Source organism: Oxyura jamaicensis, chromosome 11, assembly GCF_011077185.1.
Source record: "Oxyura jamaicensis isolate SHBP4307 breed ruddy duck chromosome 11, BPBGC_Ojam_1.0, whole genome shotgun sequence".
In the NCBI taxonomy this organism is placed as follows: domain Eukaryota; kingdom Metazoa; phylum Chordata; class Aves; order Anseriformes; family Anatidae; genus Oxyura; species Oxyura jamaicensis.
In genome coordinates, this window is record NC_048903.1 from 7,641,593 (window position 1) to 7,663,309 (window position 21,717).

At 40.1% G+C, this 21,717-nt stretch overlaps 1 protein-coding gene across 4 annotated transcripts; it reads left to right on the top strand.

The window, feature by feature from the left end:
• Positions 1 to 5,890: 5,890 nt before the first annotated feature.
• C11H16orf87 (chromosome 11 C16orf87 homolog) lies at positions 5,891 to 21,621 on the top strand. Of its 4 annotated transcripts, XM_035337099.1 has the most exons (5): positions 5,891 to 6,845; positions 6,929 to 7,072; positions 13,141 to 13,237; positions 15,153 to 15,335; positions 21,039 to 21,621. In XM_035337099.1, the coding sequence occupies exons 2-5, from the start codon at positions 7,070 to 7,072 to the stop codon at positions 21,155 to 21,157; spliced, it is 402 nt and encodes a 133-aa protein (XP_035192990.1). In that variant the 5' UTR covers positions 5,891 to 6,845; positions 6,929 to 7,069; the 3' UTR covers positions 21,158 to 21,621. The 4 variants fall into 4 exon arrangements, with proteins under 4 accessions (XP_035192990.1, XP_035192988.1, XP_035192989.1 ...); XM_035337097.1 differs by having other exon boundaries at positions 5,891 to 7,072; XM_035337098.1 differs by having other exon boundaries at positions 5,891 to 7,044.
• Positions 21,622 to 21,717: the final 96 nt, after the last annotated feature.

Here is a 21,717-nt window from a genome sequence, read left to right on the forward strand (position 1 = left end):
ATTTTTGCAGGACCTTCTTTTTCTTACGTTCTCTTCCTCCACTGACTTAGAGAAACCAGCTTCCTATTTTAGGTACCTAAATTAGATGGTTCAAGACTTGGGTTCTGTTCCGTGTGTTTTGGTATCTCTCCTTGGCTGATGAGGGAGGGGAAGGCAAGCTGCTTTTCCTGAGTTTGGTTTTATTTTGTTCCATACGATTCTGTCTTGACTCGTTTTCCTGTCTTTACTATTTCTTCTTTCTAATGAGCTTCTGCTTGCTATAGTGTTTAACTCCACAACTAATTAGTTCCAGCTCTTATTCTGTTTCAAGTGCAACATTTTAGCTCTTGCTCTGTGCCAATTTAAAAAACAATCACAACTCTAGAACTGCAGTCAATTCATAGTTATCAAAATAACAGAAGTGGGATTTTCTTATTGTGCTGAAGGGACCATCCTGAGATGGTGCAGAAAACCCATTTGTTTTACCCAGGAGTTTCATTTTTTATAATTTCAGTCTTTGTACTGACTGCAATGAAAGCTTTTTGTTCTTTACTGCTCAGCTTGTGAAGACTCTTGGGTGGAGTGCATCTGAGCCTGCGTATCCTCCTTCCAAAATTCGCCTCACAAAATGGCTTGATAGAGCACATATGTTAGAAATTCAAGTTCCAAGAAGGACAGCTTCAATAAGTGTTTCGGGATATTTTAGTCTGCATCTCTTTCATTTTATTTTGTGTTGTTGTTACTGTTTTTTGTTTTTTTTCCTTCCATATTTTAAACATTCTTTAACTTTTAAATGTGAAGTTTTGGAGCCTGCACATGGCTTTTGCAATAAGCTTTCACTGAATAACCTGAAACTGATTTTGCAATAAGCTTTAACCAGATAACCAAAAATGTTCAACTGCTTTTGAATTCTTATATAAATTCTCAGAAAAAAAAATGATATTTACATTCACTGGGTATATGTGGACTTGCCAGACATCTTGATTTGACTGCTAGTGTTTCAGGGTTCATTAGTGATCAAGGTCAGAATGCTATCCACTCTATGAAAAATCTAAGTCCACTGGATTTGGAACCACTAATTTTGCTAGGGGAAGTACAAAAATTAACCTTTGTTCTTGACCACCCTGTTCCACCCCCAATCCGCCCCCCAGAAACAGCTGGCGTAGCAGAAAGCTTCCAGTCAGCATTGCCATGGTATCTCTGATTGATCCCCGAGAAAGTAAAGGTACACGCTGCTGCCTGACATCTCTGGTCCTGCCTCTAGCTGACAATCCAAACAAGACCTTGTTTGCAAATTCTGTAATGCTGCTTGTTAGCACAGCAGTATCGAAATAACACTAACAATCTTAAAACACATGTTGCACAAGCCAAAGCATATGTTTGTAATAAAACATTTGAATGAACATAAACAGACTCGAAATTCAATAGACTGATTAATTTCCCAAGTTTAGAAATGTACCAAGTAAATGAATAGGATGAAAAAAGCCTTTCTGTGTTCAACATCATCATAGGAAATGTTTGTTTCATAGAAAAAATATCTGTTGCTTTAATTATGATAAATGCAGTTTATTTTAATAGGGATACTTTCAGGAAAGGAAATAGCGTGTGATGAACTTGCAGTTTTGAGGTGAAGTTGTACCTTTGGACATGAAAAACAAAACTCCCACTGACTTCAGGGGAGTCAGCATGCCACTCCAAAGTCAGCATGTCTCTGTGTGTGCTACTCTGACTTTTTGAGGCTTAGCATATCTACCCATAAAATGAGGAAAAGAAAACCTAACTTGTGAGCAAAGGTACTGTGGAATTAGTTAATGCATGTTTGCAAAAATGTTGTGCAATGACCAATTGAGGATGAAGTGGTTTTTTGAGTTTACGCATGGAAATCTTCCTTTCTCTCTCCTCTTGCTCCTGAGTTGAATGGCAGATAGCATGCGTAATTGCAGGCTGTTACCCATCAGAAAAGACTAAGGCTTTTGCAGGTTGGCCCCTGATGATCAGCTGGCTTGGTTGCTGGGCAATTTATACATCCTATACAAATCATATGAATACAAGTTTCAATAACCTGACAAAGAAGGTGGCAAGCACTGCGTAGGTCTTTGATCCACATGTTGTGTTCCACCTTTAGCCATAAAGAAACACAGAGTTTGGTTTTCTTGCAGTCATAAGAATCTAAAAGGAATTTCATGTTGATGTTGAGGAGATAGGAGATAGAGATACAGAACAACAGCAAATGCGTACATAGGTAGAAAGAGAGATGTAGAGCTGGAGAAAAGCCTTGGTTAACAGACTTAACAGCTGCTGTCACATCTTTCCATCATGACAGACAGCAAGCTGTTTATCACAAATGGTTGCGTGGTTTAAACCACATTATTATAATAATGGCATGTGGTAACTGAGCATTCATTTTTCTTATGCTGTTTCATTTAAATAAATGCACAGGATAGAAAACTACCTTTACAAGGACAAAGTATTGTTAACTATATTTAAATAATTAAGTCCTATTTAAATGGAATCTGACTTGGATGAGACATTAAGTAAACCATATTACAAAACCTATTTGTTTTAGGCAAAAACAACAAACTATTTTTGTGTTCTGAGTTGTATGGTGGATGACTGTTTCCTGTGGAATACTGCTGATGGTAGTAATTCAGAATATAATGAGCATCTTCAGAGAAATTACTGTTCTAACTGTTCTGAACATAGCTCAACATAAACCTTTAAGATCTGGTCTGAAGCCCTGTGCAGTCAGTGGAGAAAGTGCCAGTTCAGTGACTTCGAATCTTAATGTTTACCAGCTGTGGTGGTTTCACCCCAATGGACAGCTGAACTTTATCACAAGCACTCTTTCACTCCCTCTCCTCAAAGGAACAGGGGGAGAAAATAACATGGAAAGGGGTTCAGGGGTTGAGATAAGGACAGGGAGGTTACTCACCAGTTAATGTCATGGGTAAAACAGATTCGGTGTAGGGAGATTAATATAATTTGTTGCCTATCACTAGCAGACAGGAACAGTGAGAAACTAAAAGCAAACTAAAACCACCCCATCCATCCTCTTCCACCTCTTCCCCCTGAGTGGTGCAAGGGAACAGGGAATGGGGGCTGCGGTCAGTCCCTGAACCTTCATCTCAGTGCTCCTTCACAGTCCCTCTCTGCCCCTGCTCCATGTGGGGTCCCTCCCACGGGATGCAGTCCTTCCCAAACTGGTCCTGCGTGGGCTGCCAATAGGCAGCAGCTCTTCAAGAACTGCTCCCACAGGGCTCCGTAAAACAGGGTCCATCCATCACGAGCAAACTGCTCCAGCATGAGTCCCGCATGGGCTGCAGCTCTGGCTCAGGGCCTGCTCCTGCAGGGGCTCTCCATGGGACGGGGCCTCCTCCAGGTCACATCCACCCTTTTGGAGAAGCTGGAGCTGGCTTTGCTCTGACATGGGGCAGCTCCTGGGCTCTGCTCACAGCCCCCCCCCCCCTCCCCCCCCGCATTCCCCTCTCTACCAAACCCTTCCCACGTAAGCCCCATACACCATCTCTCATTTCTCATGATATGCAAAAATAAAGCCCAACTCCCAACCCAAAAACAAACCAAAAAGGAAACATGATGTTGTCTATCAAATTTTCTTCAGAAGAATTAATTGAAAATGTGCTCTATGAAAAGAATGGAAATTTATTTTGAAAATGATATTTTTTACACAAAACATTTCAAATAAAAATGCTCATATTTATTTATTTATATTTTTTTTGGTGAGAAATTATGATTTTGATGAAACCAAACTGTTCTGAACAATGTGTGGATTTTAATAGCTTCCCATGCAAAAGGCCCAATATGTGAGACAAAAAAAAATGTTGGAAGCCTTTTTTATGGAAAGGTAGCTGCTAGTGACATTTAAATTATTAATATTTCAATGAAAGCTTTGTTTAAAAATACCATCTGCAGGTGGTAGGCATCTGCTTCACAAAGCAAATAAATCTCTGTTAAAAAAACACTGGCGACCTGGCCCATAGGACTCCTTGCGTAGGTTATGTTCCAGCTTGATTAGGGAGGGGTATTTCCACCAAGTTTCTACTCGGAGAGGGTTTCAAAGACTCAGTGTTACAAAATATATGGACAAGGTCATATTTTATCACTTGTATTGGACATACTTATTTTAAGAATCAAGTAAAATCAAACAGTGGAATAGAAAAGTTGAAGGATTTTCTTTTCCATTACTAATATAGAAAAATATTAAAATATTGGGAGCTAGGAACTTAAATGTTTCTATCAAATGCTAAAAGAAGCATAGTAATGTTATGGAAAACATATGACTCTGGATTTTGTGCTTGTAAAATTATAGTTGCACACCAAAATACTGCAGCATGCAAGAAGCCAGTGTGGTGGGCATATACATTGCATTCCAGTGAAGGAGGAGAGCATCCCAAGATCTCAGTTCATTCATATCAGCTGGACTGTATTGTGACAACTGCAAAGAAAAGCCATCAAGGGCAGGCATAGGAAAACTTCATGTGTAGCTTTTCATAAAATACAGAAATTGCATAACTTTATTATTTTCTCTTTTAAATTAGTGTAAAACACATTTTAAATGAGGCTCAGTCCTGCAAAGTACTACTGTTACAGACTCTCTAAGAGATTAAGTACCAGTACCCTTAAAAAGATATTTGTTGCTTTTTCTCAGTGTTGCATTAACCTCTGAAATGGTACAAAAGAAGTAGTCCTGGACTTTCAGAACTCAAAACTAATGTAATAATAAATTAGAATAACAAGAAAAACATCACAGAAGCATGAAACAGCCCAGGTTGGAAGGGACCTTGAAATATCGCTAGGCCCAATCTTTACTATATATCTGTATGGTAAATCTTAAAAATCAATTGTCTAGCAATGAATGCTATCTTTTTTGCATTCAATAAGGAAATATTTTTATTTGTCTTTGAGTAGCTGAAGAGTGGTCACTATTTTATTTGCTTTAAAAAGAAGGCAGGATGTTGTAATAGATCTGTGTTAGTTCTCTTGTGTATTCATTAATTCCTTTCCCAGATACTGTTACATACGCAGCAGAGCCCCCTGCTGTTAAAGACCCTCTGAAATACTTGATCCATTTTCTCTGTTTTGCTATGTCTGGACCTTCTTAGTTAAGATGAAAAAAAAATCCAGAAGTAGTCTGACGGTCCTGGTTGCATGGATTCAGTCTTCATCCAGGAATGAAATCTGCATGTCCTGCCTGTATAGAACACAGTTGTGCTTTTGGTAGCAGTCACAGTTTATATAAAAAATAAAGTTGTCTTGGTGTGTCTCTGAAAAAAGACCTCTGCTGGCAACAGATTGCTATAGTTTGAAAGCAATATGCGGAGAGAGAAGGTAAGCAAAACCCACCTTCCAAGAGAGAATTTAAATACTCAGAAGAAAAGGAAAAGGGCAGGTCGGCCAATGCATTCACAGTGTGCGCAGCAGAAACCACAACACACACGTGGGGGAGCCCAAGGTGATCCCAAGTGTAGAAGTGTCTTACGTTTGTGGGAGCTGGGCCTGGAGCAACCACTGGGCCTGTGGAGTTCATAAGCATGGTAACTGCCTAGGAATAAGGGAAAGGGCAGTAAGTATATTAGTAGTAAGGGTGGAGTGGGTTGGTGTTACAAACTGGGAATCTTGAGGGAACTTTTGAGGGTATAAATGTATTTTTTTTTTTTTTTTTTTTTTTCTGATAAATTCAGCCCCTGCTGACATAGAGAGGCCTAGTACTTTTCCTGCTGTTTTGATCCTGATAGTAATGTTACTGTAGCAGGACACTGCTGTCTGAGAAAGTTCACTGTGGTGTTCAGAGACAGGAATTTGCATATGAGATTGTAGCAAGGATGGTTCTGAGGCACAAGGCAGAGAATCAGGAAAAGTAGGTTGAACAAAACTGCACAGTTGTATATCTTACATTTATCTATAAAAGATAGTTAATACTTACATATACTCATTGTGACTTAAAATACTCAGGGCATGTAGAAAACTGCTATATTTGTGTGGATACATGACAATCAGAGTTCAGACAATGATGTTCTCTACTACCAGTGTTTAGGATTTTAAAACACTTTCAGTTATATGTTGACCATATGTGTATTGTGAATTGATTTTTGTTTGCCTACAGTTCATAGCATTCATGCACTCCAGGATTGCTTTCATTTCATAGAAGTGTGCATGAAATTAGCATTGCACTTAAAGGCTAAGTACTCTTTGTTCCAGTGGTAGAAATACTGGTAGAATAGTTTAACAAGGTCCCTTGTTTTATGTGAGTAGTTTAAAATCAAAACATTGAAGTTATTTTATGGTCTTTTTACCCTAGCAAAAAAATTAAAGCTATCTGGAGTTGTAACCTCTATCAGCATTTGTTTTATCACGCAAAGTCAAACAATCCTTTGTGCTGCAACAATGCAAAAGCTTCCACTGGAATCAGCTGTGACATGTCAGACGTCTGGTGAAAAACAGGTAGGAAAATCATTTACCAAACAGAGCCTTCTGGTGATTTGAATTTTGTAACAGTTTTATATTTAATCAATTCTTTTAAGAAGAATGCAAAACAACAACAAATAAACATGACAACTGGTCTATTACTGGAATTGATTTTTCATTCTCTTTAATTCCTTTTCATATATTAATATACAAATATAAATACATGAAAAATATGAAATCAATTAATATGAAAATTATTTTGTACAAATACAGATCACAATCATCTGCATTTAGGTGGCTTCATGGAGTTTCTCTCCATTACAAGGTATGCCCCTCTGCACTAGGATGCTCTGAGATGGCTTAGCAGGATAACTGCTAAAAAAAAGTGTGGGAAGATGTTCTCTTGGGTCAGGTGGGAAATGTGGAGCCTCGACAGATTAGAGGTGATTGTAACCCTTCCATTTCCTCGGTTTGTATGTGGAAAACAGCATAGTCTATAGTTGTGGTATTCTGTTTTGTCCAGGAGCTCTCTTTGGAGATCTGGCCTGATAATCACAGAGATGAGCTGTCAACAAGAGAAGATGGTAAATGACTTAGAGTGATTGTACCTGGACCCAGAACTGCACCCTCCCACTTCGGATGGTGAGAAATCTCTATTCCTCAGACGATGGTTAGTACGAAATTAAAGAGATTTGTTTTTCAAGTTTAGAAAGGGACTATTTTTACCTGCGGACCTTGTCATATAAGAAGGTTAACTGTTAAGATTACTAAGAGGAACCACATTTCAAAAGATTAAGGTGAGGATGGACCAAGTTACTGTTAAGTTTATGTCATGTGACTCCTCTGTGTTGTCTCCTAAATATTCCAATTTTCCTCAGAATACATAGATGTAATTTGTTGTTTTATGTGGCCTTTCAGAAGACAGTTCACTTTTTACAGTCTGCATTTAAGGTATGCACAGCAACGATGTTGCTTAGAAATCTGTAATAAAAACATTGCTTATCTAGAGCATGTGTGGACTTTTATGAATCTGGAACTCCATTTTTGAGTTTCACAGAACCTGCAATAAAACAGTGTCAACAGCTAAGCTGAATGAACCAAGCCTGAGTGAGACTCTAGGCAAGCTTACTTGGCAACAGGGGTACTGTTAGCTGTCTGCTCTGTGAGGGCAGTCAATAAGCCACTGGAAGGCAAGGCCATTAGGCCTTCAGCTGTAGGGAGAGTTTTACGCCATGAGGAGCTATGGAAAGTGCCAGTCTGCCTGAACAAAGTGTCTTTTGAATTTGCCTAACAGGGAAAACATATTTGGGCTGTCCTGGCAGACAAATAAATACTCTCTTGGTGGATTCCCGTCCGTCAAGAACTGACCAAATGCTTCATAGTAACTCAGTAAGGAGTTAGTAGACAGTGTTAAAATCTAAATAGCTGTACAAGTCACTTTTAAAAGCATTCCCTAAACTGCTTTTAGGTTAATTTCCTTAAGGGAGAAGTATAGATAAAAGTCTTATTTAAAAGGTCTCTCCTCCAATGCTTTTTTTCCCAAAACTTAGATGCAGCAAGCTGAGTTCAAGTCTAAACTACAAAAGTAAAATAAAAATTTCTGTTATACTGGGCTCAGTGCCAACTTCACAGATGCACTCATTGCTACCCATGAAAAAGCATTACAGATCTAGTACAGTTCTTTAATATGCTCTGGCAGCTGTACTTGAGGCTATTTTAAACAATAATCTTTAAAAATAATTTTCTGTTGAGACTTTGCAGTACTTTTCTCTTGTAGGTGTTTTGTAATACAAGAAAAAAATCAGCCAAACCCTTGTTAATAGCAGTACTGTCACTCTCACCTTCCTCTTTTTTAGCTCGAGGTAAATAATTCAGATATACACTTTTTTATGGGAATATGAAGCATTTACATGCTGATACCAAATTACAGTCTCAGCTCTAGCTTGAAGGAATTTTGTAGTGGAAATTAGTATTTAGAACTGCTATTTTTCTTTAAAAATGTATTTTATAAGAAACATAAAAGTGCATTTAGGTTACATTAGCTATTTATATTTTTAGGTGGGAGTGACAGGAAAATTAACATGCTAGTATAAAAACATGCAATTTGCAAGCATAACGTTTAGAGGCACCCCAAACGATCAAACAGCAGGCTCTCAAAGATAAAGGAACGGAAGGCAAAGGCCCTCCCCCAGTTTCAGCCTTCTCTGAATTGAAATCAAGTCCAGAAAAACGATGCTTAACGCTGCCTGCCCTCTTGTGCACCTCTCAGTGCTGCCCGGGGAGCTCGCTGAGCCGGGAGGGCAGGGAAGGGGCTGCCCTACCCTCGGGTCCTTCTCACAAAGGGGACTTGTGACCGTGGAACCGTTTCGAACCTGGGGGAGCAAGTCCGTGAAAGGCTTTCCACCCCCCAGCCGCGCGAAGACCCCCTCAGAGGGGCGGTATCACCGACCCCCGCGGCGTGAGGGGCGGCAGCGAGAGGCGGGCACCTCAGCCCGAGGCGGGCACCTCAGCGCCGCGCGCCAGGAGCCGTTACCCGCCCGGAGCGGCCGTCCAACGGCTCGGCGCCCCCCCGCTCCCGGCGGGGCGGGGCCCGCAGCCGAGCGGGCGGCGGAGCCGGCTCCTCGCGTCCGTTGCCCGCGGGGAGCCGGAGCTGGGCGGCAGGGAGCGGCTCCGCGGGGGGCGCTGGGCGCAGGCTGGGCCTCGCGGAGCTCCGCGCTCGCAGCTGCCGGTCGGCGCCGAGGCCCTGCCTTCCCTCCCTTCCCTCTCCTCCCTCCCCGGCCGCCTCGGAGGCGGGGCGCCGGCGTTCCGGTAGCGGCGGCGGCGGCGGCAGCAGCAGCAGCAGCAGCGAGCATGTCCTCGAGCAGGGCCAAGAAAGTGAAGATGGCCACCAAGTCCTGCCCCGAGTGCGACCAGCAGGTGAGGCGTCGGCAGAGGGAGCCGGGGGCCGAGCCCCCAGCCCTGCTGCCCGCACCGGGGCTGGAGCGGCGGGGCCGGGCCCGCAGCACCTCGCCGCCTTCCTTCCTGCTTTCTCCCTCCGGCTGCCGTGGTTTCTTGCTGGAGGTTTTGTGTCCTCGGCGTTAACGTGAGGAGAGGGTTGGCTGAGCCGTGTCTGGGGGGGAGAAGCTGCGAGGCGGTGTTTGTGCGGAGTGCCTTGCCTCTGGTCGCGGTGCGGATTAAATGTTGTGTGCCTCTTGCTGGCACGGTGACAGCCGCGTTGTGCCCAGGGATTCTGGTGTGGCATGTATTATTGTTCAGGCGCTAGCGTTGGGTAGTAGCTAATAATTCATTGAAAACCTGGTGAACTTTGTAATTGGTACAATGTCGCTCGGCCTCCGGATGACTCACTCATGTGGCTGAGGCTGCTCAGGAGAGCGCTCGCTGGGCTCTTGGCTTCTTGGGGGGGTTCAGAGGCAGCAACACCGTGACCTGTACTGTAATTCCTGTCATTTGGGCCAGACAAGTGCTTCCTGCAGTGCTTTAAATGTGCAAGCTGTGGCCTTATTTGCACTTCAACATGACCCGCAGTTCATTTGGTCTGTTACTGTATTCCGAGCTTGTCCCCGTTTATGCTTTCTACTTGCGATGATGTTAGTAGTAAAAATAGGCTGGCTTGTTACAGCAGCGCTCCGCCGCCGGAACAATAGCACAGCATTGCAGGAGGCTGCTGTGGGGCTCAGGGTAGGGGAGAGGGCTCTTACATCTAATTATGGGAAACACATTTGTTATTTGATCCTGAAACGTGTCTGGTGTACACTACCTTAGATATACTTAGAAATAAATTAGAAAGAAGCCTTCTCACACCATTTTTCCCTACTTAAAAGGTAATCTTAGTTGTTCCGACTTGCATAATTTTGACAGTGTTCATACTCATCCTGGAGTGGTTTGGAATGTGAAGCTGTGTGGGGCTGTCCTTTCATGTTCCAAGCAATAGATGAACCACTGCAAATGCTTCCGTGTTAAGCACGTCACTTCAGTGCTGTTTCTGAGAAAAGAAAGTTACGTGCCAAGTTCTGGTGTTTAGTTTGTTGAAAGACAGTATTAAAAAGAGTTAGGAGCTGAGGATGAGAGTGGCATGTGTGTGTTTTCTGTTTCTCTTCATTTTTAGTTTAATGTAAACGTCAAACTACCAGTGATGGGGAAGGCAAGTAAATATTATAGGCTTTTCAAGCTGATGCTGAAACTTTCACTCTGTTCTGCTCCTTAAAACTAAACCAGATGATATGCATATGTCAACACAGGCTTTTTGTTAGCAACTCTTCTGTAGCTAAACAAAGAATTACGTGCATGCATGTCCTGCCCTGGCATAAGGATGGCTCACAGGGCCTTGTTTTGCAGTGCCAAGTGCTCTCAGAGAGGACAAGAAGTAAAGCCTTGCTCTACTGCACTTAGATCTCAAAGCTTCTTTTGAAAGGGAGGTTATTTGCCCCAGAATAGCTGGTTCTGGCTACTAGTCAGCCCTTTGCAGAGTGTGGAGGAAGTTCTCATGTAACACTTCAGTACAATCATTTCCAAAATTCTGCTATAAACAAGGATTTTGCATTTGTTTCTGATTTTTGTGTTCAAGTGGTATGCATGGAAATATTTAGACAGCCACAAATACTGAAGTATAATATTGAGTAACACTTCTTAGGCTTTTAAACTGTTTTTGATGACATTTATATGATATGTAATTGCCATTTAGTGTGTGTTTGTTTGTTTGTAAGAGAAGTGTTTTGATCATATTTTCACCACCAAAGCACAGCCCTAGTAAACTAGGGAGTCTGGAATAGTTGCAGTCAATCACAGGAAATAATACTACTTACCTTTGGGTAATCTTTCTTGTATGAGAAACTCGATTTATTTTGGTTAGGTAAACACTGAACAGAGTTAAAATAGTGTTTGTAGGACTATGTTGCCATAATAATAATAGTTACAGGATCTTACGTGTAGTAGGTCATTTTCAAAGGATAACCGATAAACTTCAATGAGTAAGCCCCTTCCCACCTAACCTTGCTTGCAAATGACACGCACATATCTAAGTGCCAAACATTTAACGTGACAACCGTATTGCTCTGTTAAACATGGTGAAGTTCATTGAAAAAATACTGAGTTTGCTCCAGTGCCTTTTGATTGTTTTCCCCCACTTTCTTTTAAGGCTGAGCCCAGAAAGGTGGAGAGACCCGGTTTGTATTAGCAGTCCTGCATCACCTTAACAAGGCAGGTGACCGTCTGCTAGGCAGTGTGGTGCTCTATCTCATTGTTCATATGCCAATATAAGAGCAGGCAAGTCTGAGTTTTAGAGGGTTAAATAAATAAATAAATAAATATTGCCAGGGTTAAATAAACCTTGACTAGGATTGTTTTTAACGTCAGGAATTAGAAGGAATCAAAATGTCTCCAGTTAGTTCAACTGAATCAAAAGTTGATTTGTAAGCTGCTGCTAAAGTGAAGTACAGGAGTTAAGATGTGCTGCAGAAAGCAAAGTTGTTTCTTTATTCTGAGTAGCTGGTAAGTTCCTCTTTAAAATTAATGTACTATTTTTATGTTTGTTTTTTCTAGCCATTACAACATTGGAAACTTTCTTGTGTGTGTCTGGTAAAATTCAGCAGACAGTCATCGTTCTGTACTCCTGGTTGTTTCTGTGGACAGTGGCAAACTTGTAGAGACCTGTCATAAAGAATTACCTTTGAGAAATTACCTCCTGCTTCTTTTCTCTGCTGCCCTGCTTCAACATGACTTGATTTTAATGGGTGTTATTTTAATCTCTTCTAGATCTCTTGTTTATACTTGCTTTGTGTTTTCAGTCTTAAACCTAATCAAAGCAATATGGTGTATTCTTTACTGCTTTGAAATATCTCAAAAGATCTTGGCTTTAAGTGAAGATACTGGGTTTTGTAATTTATCAGCCTTGCTTTTTTTAATTGCTCAGAGTAATTTTTTTTCTCATGGTTTGTGTAAGTGTGGCATTTCCAATTTTTTCTCATCTTGTTTTAAATTGTGTGTTAGGGGAAAGTACTGCTCTGGGCTGCTCAGCTCATCAAGAGAAGCTCTTTAGCCTCTCAAACTCTTCAGTCTGCAGTCAGCTTTTGACTAGCCATGGTAGGTTGTTTGCATTCAGGATTAACTAGGTTGTTCTGTGACTACCTGGCCTTGTCTACAACCTGTTGCAGGTTGTGGTACAAATGCATCCGTTTTGCTTCAAGCTCTGTTGTGCCTCCTGTCTAAAGCTGCTCTGCTTGCAAAGCAGCAAATACTTTCAACCTCATTTCCGAGGTTGAAACGAGGTTGAAACTATTCAGAATGAATTGGCAGTTTTAATTTACACTTTTTCTTTCTCTTTTTTTTTTTTTTTTTAAATAGGTGAGGGAAGCAAAACTAGGGAGGCTTATTGTTTTGACTGGGGATATTTGAGAGCTCTGAAACTACATTTCTACTCTAATTCACGCCAGTTTTGGTGCTTTCCATTTTCCCCACGCTCTTTCTGACAGCCTGGGGAAAAGGGCTTGGAGTACAAAATGGTCACAACAGCTATACGTTTCAAGCTTGGTCTCTAACTACTGCATAAAGAGAAGGCTTGCTGGGTGGTTTTACTAGCTTTGGATACAACTATATCATGATCCAGGCCATGGTTTTTCAGTACAGATTAAGTATGAAGAGGTACCTCTGAGGGCGCAATGCAAGGTACTGTTTTTTTTTTTTTTTATCAGGCAAGAATTCTGTCATAATTTGAAATGATCTGAAATGCTTTTGTTTTCCCAGGTTCCTGTTGCATGCAAATCATGTCCCTGTGGCTACATATTTATTAGTCGAAAGCTCTTGCATGCGAAACGTGCTGAGAGATCGCCACCCATTGCAGGTAATACTTATGAAGGTCCAGAAGGAGGGGACAACAGCTCTTTCCCTTTATTTCTGAAAAGCAAAGAATAGAATATTTTCTGTCTCTGTGTAAATTGGCTGGTGTCAGTTCACTTTCTTGTGAATTTTTACATATTAGATTTAATGTTTCTTCAATTTTGAGGGGGAAGGTCTGGTGTTTTCAGTCTTACTTCCTTTGTACTTGTGATGTTGGCATTATCCAGCAGCTCGCATTAGTCACTATGCAAAATAACTCCTTACAGAAAGCTTTCTGTTAATCATGTTTTGAAGATCAATGTCTAGATGTACCAAAGAGATCAGATTTCAGAGTACATGCTGATTGAAACTGGGTTTTCTGAAAGCAGTAATCCTCTTTTTTGAAGAAGTTATGCTAAATTGTACTTATTCATGAATACAAGAATAGAACTTTGTATAAAACTGGGAGTATGTCTGATTTCAGACCAGGTGTGTCTTGCTTTTTTCTGCATGGTTAAATTAAAAAAAGAAAAGTGATTTTTTTTTGTGTCCAACTCACATGTCTGTTGTTGATGTGCATGTTTAGATATTGGTTGAGTGTGCTTTCTGGCATGATTAACATTCTCTTTATGTTCAGTTTCTATTAATTCCTCAAGTCCTGGTAGGATTTAGTGAGAACAGGCACCTGTTGGGGAAGATGTTTTTGTTTAAACAATCTGATTTATACTGTGGTTTGTTTTTTTTTTTAATTATCTAAGAGGTATACAAAAATAAGAATTTGATACTTTTAATTGCTGTTTTGAGGGGTACTTGTAGTTCACCAGCTAGTAGGATTTATATGATCTTATGCTACATAACTGAACTTTGAAGGTGGAACAGGTAAAAGTGAATTCCATAGTACTGTCTGGAAGGGTTGGTCAATTTTCTTTTCCCCTCTCCCCAGCTGTTTTATTTAAAACTTACCAAATTAAGTTGAAGGCCATAGTATCATAGTATAGTAGAGCAAAGCTCCTATATAATACAGCTTTTGTATTAACATTAATGACAAGTTAACCTGCTGTCCAATTCATAACCTGTGTCTACGTGAGGTAAATGAGATAACAAGCAAAAGGAAACTTGATTCCCCAAGAAGATATACATGTCTGTATTGTGCTCATAAGTGTAACCGCAGCTTCTTTTAAAAAAAAACATGGTTCAGGTATTTTTACAATGTAGTTACTCTAGGTGCTTCAGCATGGCAAATGTGCAGCTGGTTTGTGTTGAATAGCGTGCTGTGGTTGGTAGATTATTTTCACTACCCAAGCTCACTAATCCATACTTAACTTTCAAGTGAAACTCGTGTGAATACTCTTTCTCAAGTGTGTAGGCAGACAATATACCTGTTCAGCACCAAGTAAAATGAGGCTTTGTCTTAGGCTGGGTTTGGTGGGGGAGATATGCTATGTAATATGACATCTACTGATAGCATCAATGAATCAGTATCTCGATTTGTGTGAGCAGGGGGAACAATTCCAATGTTAGCGTCAAAAAATAGTATTTTATTGTTCTGCTCTATCATAAACTACACATTTTTAACTTTTTTTTTTTGGACTAATGGAAATAGATGCTGTGTCTCGATGGCTGTGATATCTATTTTTTCCCCCATCTTGTAATGGGAAACTAAGAACTTGTTGTACATCAGCAGATGTCTCATGTTGCAAAATGCTATTTGCATTTGAAGTAATTAAAGGCTTGATGCCCGTAATCAAGAAGTGAAGTATCATTCTGCATTTGACACCTTAATTTCTGTATGGATGTCATGCAGATGTAATTGTTCTGTAAAGATACAGACATCTAAGATTTAAAGGAAAAATATTATTGGGAGGGCTAAGCACTAAGAGTAAGTTAAGAAGAAAGTCGAAGACAATCATGGCTCACATCATCTCTCTTCATTTGTGCAGAAAACAAGAGTGAGGCCAAAAGGAGACGAACTGAGAGGGTTAAGCGAGAGAAGATAAATTCTGCAGTAAATAAAGACTTAGAAAACCGAAAGAGATCCAGGTCTAACAGCCATTCAGATCATAGCAGACGAGGAAGAGGAAGACCTAAGAGTGCCTCAGCCAAAAAGCATGAAGAAGAAAGAGGTATGAGAATTGGAGACATGTTGTTTTTCTTATTTCCATGAAGATTTTTTTAACTGTTCTGTTATCAGTAAACCTTTACAAACAATGTAACTAGTCTAGTCCTGTCAATACCCTGTGCTATAATGTGGAGAAGGGTCTATTGCACATCCGTAGGGACCTTTGGTTTTATGAAGCTTCTGTGCCTGACTGGAACTAAATCTAAAAGATTAAATCAGTATTTTTAGTCACTGTACCAAGTTTCATCACACAGGCTGAAAGCCATGGAACTGTAGTGCTTAGTGTGTGGGGAGTTGTGTTTGTTTGTTTGTTTTGTGGTACCACTGTGCTAGATCTCTAGGACAAACAAGATAATGATGCTTGTTGTCAGAGAGTAATTAGGATGACTGGGTTGCTTAAAAAGTTCTTGAAACTCTTTAGAGGGCCCAAAGTAAAAAGGACATCTTGAATCACGACTATGACTTGGAGTTTTATCTCATGTTTCTATAGAATAATATTCCAGAGGAAAGAATGCCTCTTTGCTTATTTGGTAATCTGCTGGTTTTAGTCTTTATACAATAAAGAGACAGCTACACGCACTTGAGTAATTTTGCCCCCCTTCAAGCATGTGGCTATCACCTAGAACTCCTGTCTTTTAAAAGCCTGTTGGCATTGCATTTGCTATCGTTATACGTGGCTTATCAACGTGTGTATCTTCATGGTTTCCCTATTATTGATCCAAGCTGAACTTGTCTACATACATCTACATACAGGATCATTTTGAGGCATTTTACCATCAGTCTAGTTCACACATAGCTTTGGTTTGAAACTTCTGCAAGACTGTTGGGTTGCATTATAAAAGTAAATATTTCCTGGTCCCAAAAAAGAGGAAAGCAATTTAAGCAAAGGAAAAGATCCATACTCTTTGTGCATGCTTTGTAGTCTCTGAAAAGCAGGAATTTGAAAACATGAGGAATGGAAAACTAGGCTGGATGTTTTTGACCTCTTGCTGCATACTCTGAAATGTGTCAATGTGCCAGTAATCTGAAGTGGAAAACCAGCAATACAAATGCAGTGAGGTCTTCACATACGAGCACATGTGGTTGTGCAGTTTTTGTTGTTGAATCTCACGTGAGATTCATCTTCATCTTCTTGCCCTGTTCTACCATGCCCTTTACTGGTACTGCAATTACTGCTACTGTTTCTTCTTTGACCTTTTCTGCAGAACCAGGTGCAGCACTTGGGTTCATGTCCACTAGTAGTATATTTGCTCCTCACCAGTACAATACACGTCATTGGCCAGGAATAAGTGGGCTTATGGTATTTCTTACTTCTGGTTATTGGGCAGATATTTTTTTTTAAGATACGAATGGCTGCAATGGTTATAAAAATGAATTCAGCAGAGCACTCCTCATCATGTAAGCAATTACTATAAAACAAGTTACCTTTGACTTCTCCTTTTTTGTGGTTTATAAAATTGGCTTAGCTGCTGTGTGGGGAGTAATTAGTGGGAATTTTAGAAATATTCTTCCTTCTCCGTTCCTGCTGCTCAGTAGTATTTTTTTTATGTAGAAACATGCTAAGCAAGTTGAATTCTACTGTAGTCATGGTGATTTTTGCATGACTCACATTGCTAGTCCTTGTATCAGTCAGCATAATGTTGAAAGTGTTCAAAGTCAGGTTGGACAGGGCTTTGAGCAACATCATCTAGTGAAAGATGTCCCTGCATGTAGCAAGGGGGTGGACTAGGTGACCTTTTAAGGGTCCCTTCCAGCCCAAAGAATTCTCTGATTCTGCAGAGGTTGGCTCTGGGGTGGGAGACAGTAGTTTTGTGTTAGACTTCAAGTATGTTATTTCCTTGCTGAATTATGTTTCTAGGATATTTTGGTATACTTTGCCACTAGAAAGTGCTCCTCTTCCTCAACACCACAAAAGACTTGAAAAGAGGCCGTTGCTTGCAAGGCTCCTAGGTATTTGATGCCTGTTAGGTTTCAGCAATGCCTAATGCATTAGTAGAACAACAACAGGTGGACAGAGAATAACTGAATTAAGATAGCATGCAAGAGTAGATAACTTGTCCATTTGAAGACCACCCAGCTGTGAAAATTTCCTTCCTAAAAAACACCCGTGACATCTGTAGCTTTGCTTCCCTGCTTGTGTAATGCTCTTTTTAAACATAGTCTTTTGTTCCCTGTTAGTCTGTGCCTTTGACTAGTTCTTTTGTATCCTTCGTGACTGGTTCGCATTAGAGGAAAGAGCTGTAGAATTCAACAGCAATTAAGATAAGAAGAATGGGAAAAGCAAAAGAGCTTTTTAAAATAAGCTCTCTTTCCTGCAGATTCAGTAAGAAGGAATAGGGGAGGAGGAAGGAGGAAGCAGACTTTTGAGGGGATATGGCAGAGCTCTGGGACCCAGAGGATACTGCTATGACATGTCAGAGCCATGTGATGACCCTGCATAACAGAAGCTTCTAAATGAAGGCTTGGTTTGTTGAAAATGTCACTTTTTTGTCAGAAATGCTACGATATATTTTGAAAGTAGAAATGCTTCACAGTAATCTGATTTTGATGCTGTTTTGGTATAGTTTTGTTTTGCTGTGTGGGACTGCAGTACATTGCTAGGCTGGTTATCAGGCTGCTGTCTTATCTAGGCAACAACCTTGATTGTATTTAAGAAGAAAGGGGAGGGGAAACATGTAACAAAACCACTCCAAAACTGTATGCTTCAGGAAGTGGTATTGGTTATTTCTGTTCCTCAAAGAGGTTACCATCAAGTGAGACTCAATAATCGGAGTGGCCTACAGCCTAAATAAAGGAGCGATTCTTGTAAAGCTGTTACATTGTGTGGTACTCTGATGCTACTTAAACTGAAGTAGTAAAATTTCTTGACCCAAGTTTTTCCTTCCTAGCAATTTCCTACTGCGTTATTTGTGTATTTGCTTATCCAGTGTGCATACTTGAAGAAGTGTTCTGTCTTGGGTAGCTAGAAAGAATTCTTAGAATCAAAGTACTTTGAATATGGATTCCATGCAGAACTTGTGAGGAGTGAGGGTCCATGTTTTTTATGCACAGTTGACAATATAAAGGGCTGTAGGTCCAGTGTGTTGGGTGGGATCTGGGGACATGAGACATGCTTCAGAAAGACTGAATGTTTTCACCTAAGTAGCCTCTTAGTTGCATAGCAAAATATTTGATATTTTTAATGTCTTAAAGAAATGGTACTGTGATTCTGTAAGACAGTCTTTAGCTAATAATAGAGAAGTGAGTCAAAACTACTTTCAGATAGGAATGTGAAGTGGAAAGTTTTAATAGTGTCTGTAGAAACCATGGTATCCTATGAATAGCATGTGATGAAACGTCAGCCAGATGCAAGCTCTTCACTGGCTACTGATGAGAGCTGAAATTGTCTTAAGAATGCATAATGCTTGCAAACCTGTGTTAATTCCCAGTACTGTTGGATATCAAGATTTCAACTGATTCTTCAAAACTGAAGTCTATCAGAACTAGCCAGTACTGCAGAAGGGCAGGAGAGAAGTGAAATCTGGGAAAGTCTGTTTGTTGAAGAAGTCTATAAAGTTAACGTTAAATGGATGAAAAAAAAACAAAAAACAGTAGTTTTAATTTTGCTGGGTGCTGACACATTCTGGTGGCGTCTAGGTTTGTTTGGATCAGGAAGTCTGAAAAAAGGGGAGGGTTATAGATATGAAAACGGAAAAGATTAATGTGGAATAAATAGTGTGTATACAGCGTCTGTACTCAGAACAACTCCCTGCATTGTTAGTTTGGAAATGGTGGGAGGGAGGAGGTGGAGCAATCCAGGCTGTGTACACGTAGAAATAAATGTGTCTCAAACTACAGGGAAGGACTTGTGGTGAAACTGTTTCTTAGCTTTCATTTCAAACTCAGTATGCTAGACAATATTGTTTTTTGTAGCCAAGGCACCAGCAGAAATCACTTGGGTTCCAAATATCAAATGTGCTTTGATCTGTAGTACTTTGGTATGGCAAGTTTCATGTCTGAAGCTTAAATGCTGATATGTCTTGGTGTGTCCTGTCTTCCCTGCAGGGAAAGGTGAAAATGTGTACGATTTTAAGCTGCCTAGAAATCTTTAGGTAGAGGGTTTTGTTGCTAGTATCCAGATCAGTATTTAGTTAGAGCACAGTGGTAAAGGACTTTCCAATTTCTCCCACTTAGTAGTTTAACACATGCACTTGACTTCCCAGGGAAGGGAGGCTGGTGGAATGGTGTCCTTGTCTGTAACACAGTCAGATGTGAAGCCAATCATAAAGATGCTGTTAGGAGTATGAACCCAGTAGAGGAATAACAATGGCTGGGTGGACATGAAGGTCTTCTCCAACCTACATGATTTTAAGATGATCAAGTCAGACTGTCACTCCAGCCTACCAGGTCCCATCACCAAACTGTGCCTCTTAGTGCCACAAGGACACAGGAGATCTTTTTTCCACGTGGTGCTTTTATGTAATGAAATGCTCTCTGTCTTCTCATTAGTGAAGAAGGGCTTGGTCCATCCTTGCAAAAATTTTTGCACCTGAGCTCAGGGGAACTTACTGTCTTTTGTGCATGCTTTTCTCTGACTACCTAGGTACTATGCTACAGGTTTTCCTTGGTCAGAGATGAAGAACTGTTAGCTTGTTGAATAAACACCATTACTTTCCAATCAAACATTTGTATTTCACCTACCATTGATGACTTAAACGTCTAGGTGGAGCAGCCTGTCAGAGTGTACTGTACTCAAAAAGTGTGCATGTATGCATCTCTGTTAATGAGACAAGGGTCAGGTGAACATCATATTCTGATTGCAAATTAGTCTAGGGCACTTTGGAACTTGGAGTAGAAATGGAGCCCCACAGCTAGACACCGATTTTTAGAGCTGTGTGTTTCTCCCTTCTGTGTCTACAAGCCTGGTCTTCAGCTGATAAAACTGTTTTAGTTTTGTTTGCTTTCCTCTGATGAGTCAGATACCTGGGGCTAGCTAAACTGGAAGATAAATAGGCATGACCTGGAGTAAATGGTATTTATGAAAGTACTGTTCTATAAGTTTTGCCATCTGCTAATGTACTTGAGCACCGTGGTGTACAAGCTTCTTGGTGGGTTGCTGTTAAGTGTCTGTAGCCATGACCTTATCTGGGATAAGACTGAAAGTCTCCAGTACAGAAAGTCCAGAAATGTTTATGGTGACAAACTGGGACCCTGACTTCTGCCATGTGTCTGCCAGTTGCACTTGGTCACTGTAATTTGTGTCTTGGGTTTCTGTTACTTGGATGTAAAATAGGGGTATGAATGTTGTATTTGATCAGGATATTGTGAAACATTGTTTTCTAGGATGGGGGCTGTTTGTGTAAAAGACAGAAAAAAAAAGAAAAAAACACCACCAGGAAACCAAACCCCAGAAAAACCGGAGGAACACTTGAATACAGTTTTGTGCCAGGAATCAATATAACGTTAATGACTCATTCTTCCTTCATCATTAAAGAACAGAAAATCAGTCATGCATTTGGATGACTAATTTTGTGACTCTTCTAGTACCTTTGTGTTCCTCTCTCCCTTGCTTATCTCTCTCAATCCCTCCTTGCATAGGAGTTGTCTAATTTCTTTTCAGTTCCTGTACACCATTCAACATTATAATAATGCAAGTTACATAGTAGTTAGTTTAACTTTAGCTAATGGAAAAAGATTCTAATAGTGACTTTTTTTTTTTCTTCTACAGAGAAACAAGAAAAAGAAGTTGACATGTATGCTAACCTTTCAGATGAAAAGGCCTTCGTATTTTCAGTGGCCTTGGCGGAGATAAACAGAAAAATTATCAATCAAAGACTTATTTTGTAACTTGTAAGCACAATCTGATGCATTTATATGCGGAATGGCTAGCATATTTCCAACGTGTCATGGACTCTCGGAAAGTGTGTTGTCTGCACCAAAAAGGACCATAATATATCCTGTTAAAATTGTGCTGCTGTTCTTGGAAATCAAATTCTGTCTCTACAAGTCAGAAGGAAAGTGATCTCAAGACTGGGCTATGAAAATCAGAAAGCAGAAGTGTTTTATGCCTTGAAGACAAATGCTAGACAAATACACAGAGAGACTGCACACTTGCTAGAGCACTTCTTTTAGATTTGCTGCCAGAAATGCAATATTTTAAATATTTTCAGAAAGAAATGATTTTCTTTTAAAATTATATATTTCAGATTTTTTCAGCTGTATTTCAGTTTACATATGTACAGTTCACCTAACTTTTTAATAAATGGATATTCAATATTTTATTGAACTGGAAATGAAGTACATTTGTGATATTTAAAGTGTGTTGGTTTTAATCCTCTTAGAAACCCGGTATTCATTGTAGGGATGACTTTAGATTTGCCTTTTTTTTTTTTTTTAATAGATGTGAT

Coding starts and splice junctions, on each gene's coding strand:
- C11H16orf87 (XM_035337096.1), top strand. CDS start 9,253: ATGTCCTCGAGCAGGGCCAAGAAAGTGAAGATGGCCACCAAGTCCTGC. Junction 13,238..15,152: donor GAGATCGCCACCCATTGCAG/GTAATACTTATG, acceptor TCATTTGTGCAG/AAAACAAGAGTGAGGCCAAA. Junction 15,336..21,038: donor AAAGCATGAAGAAGAAAGAG/GTATGAGAATTG, acceptor TTTCTTCTACAG/AGAAACAAGAAAAAGAAGTT.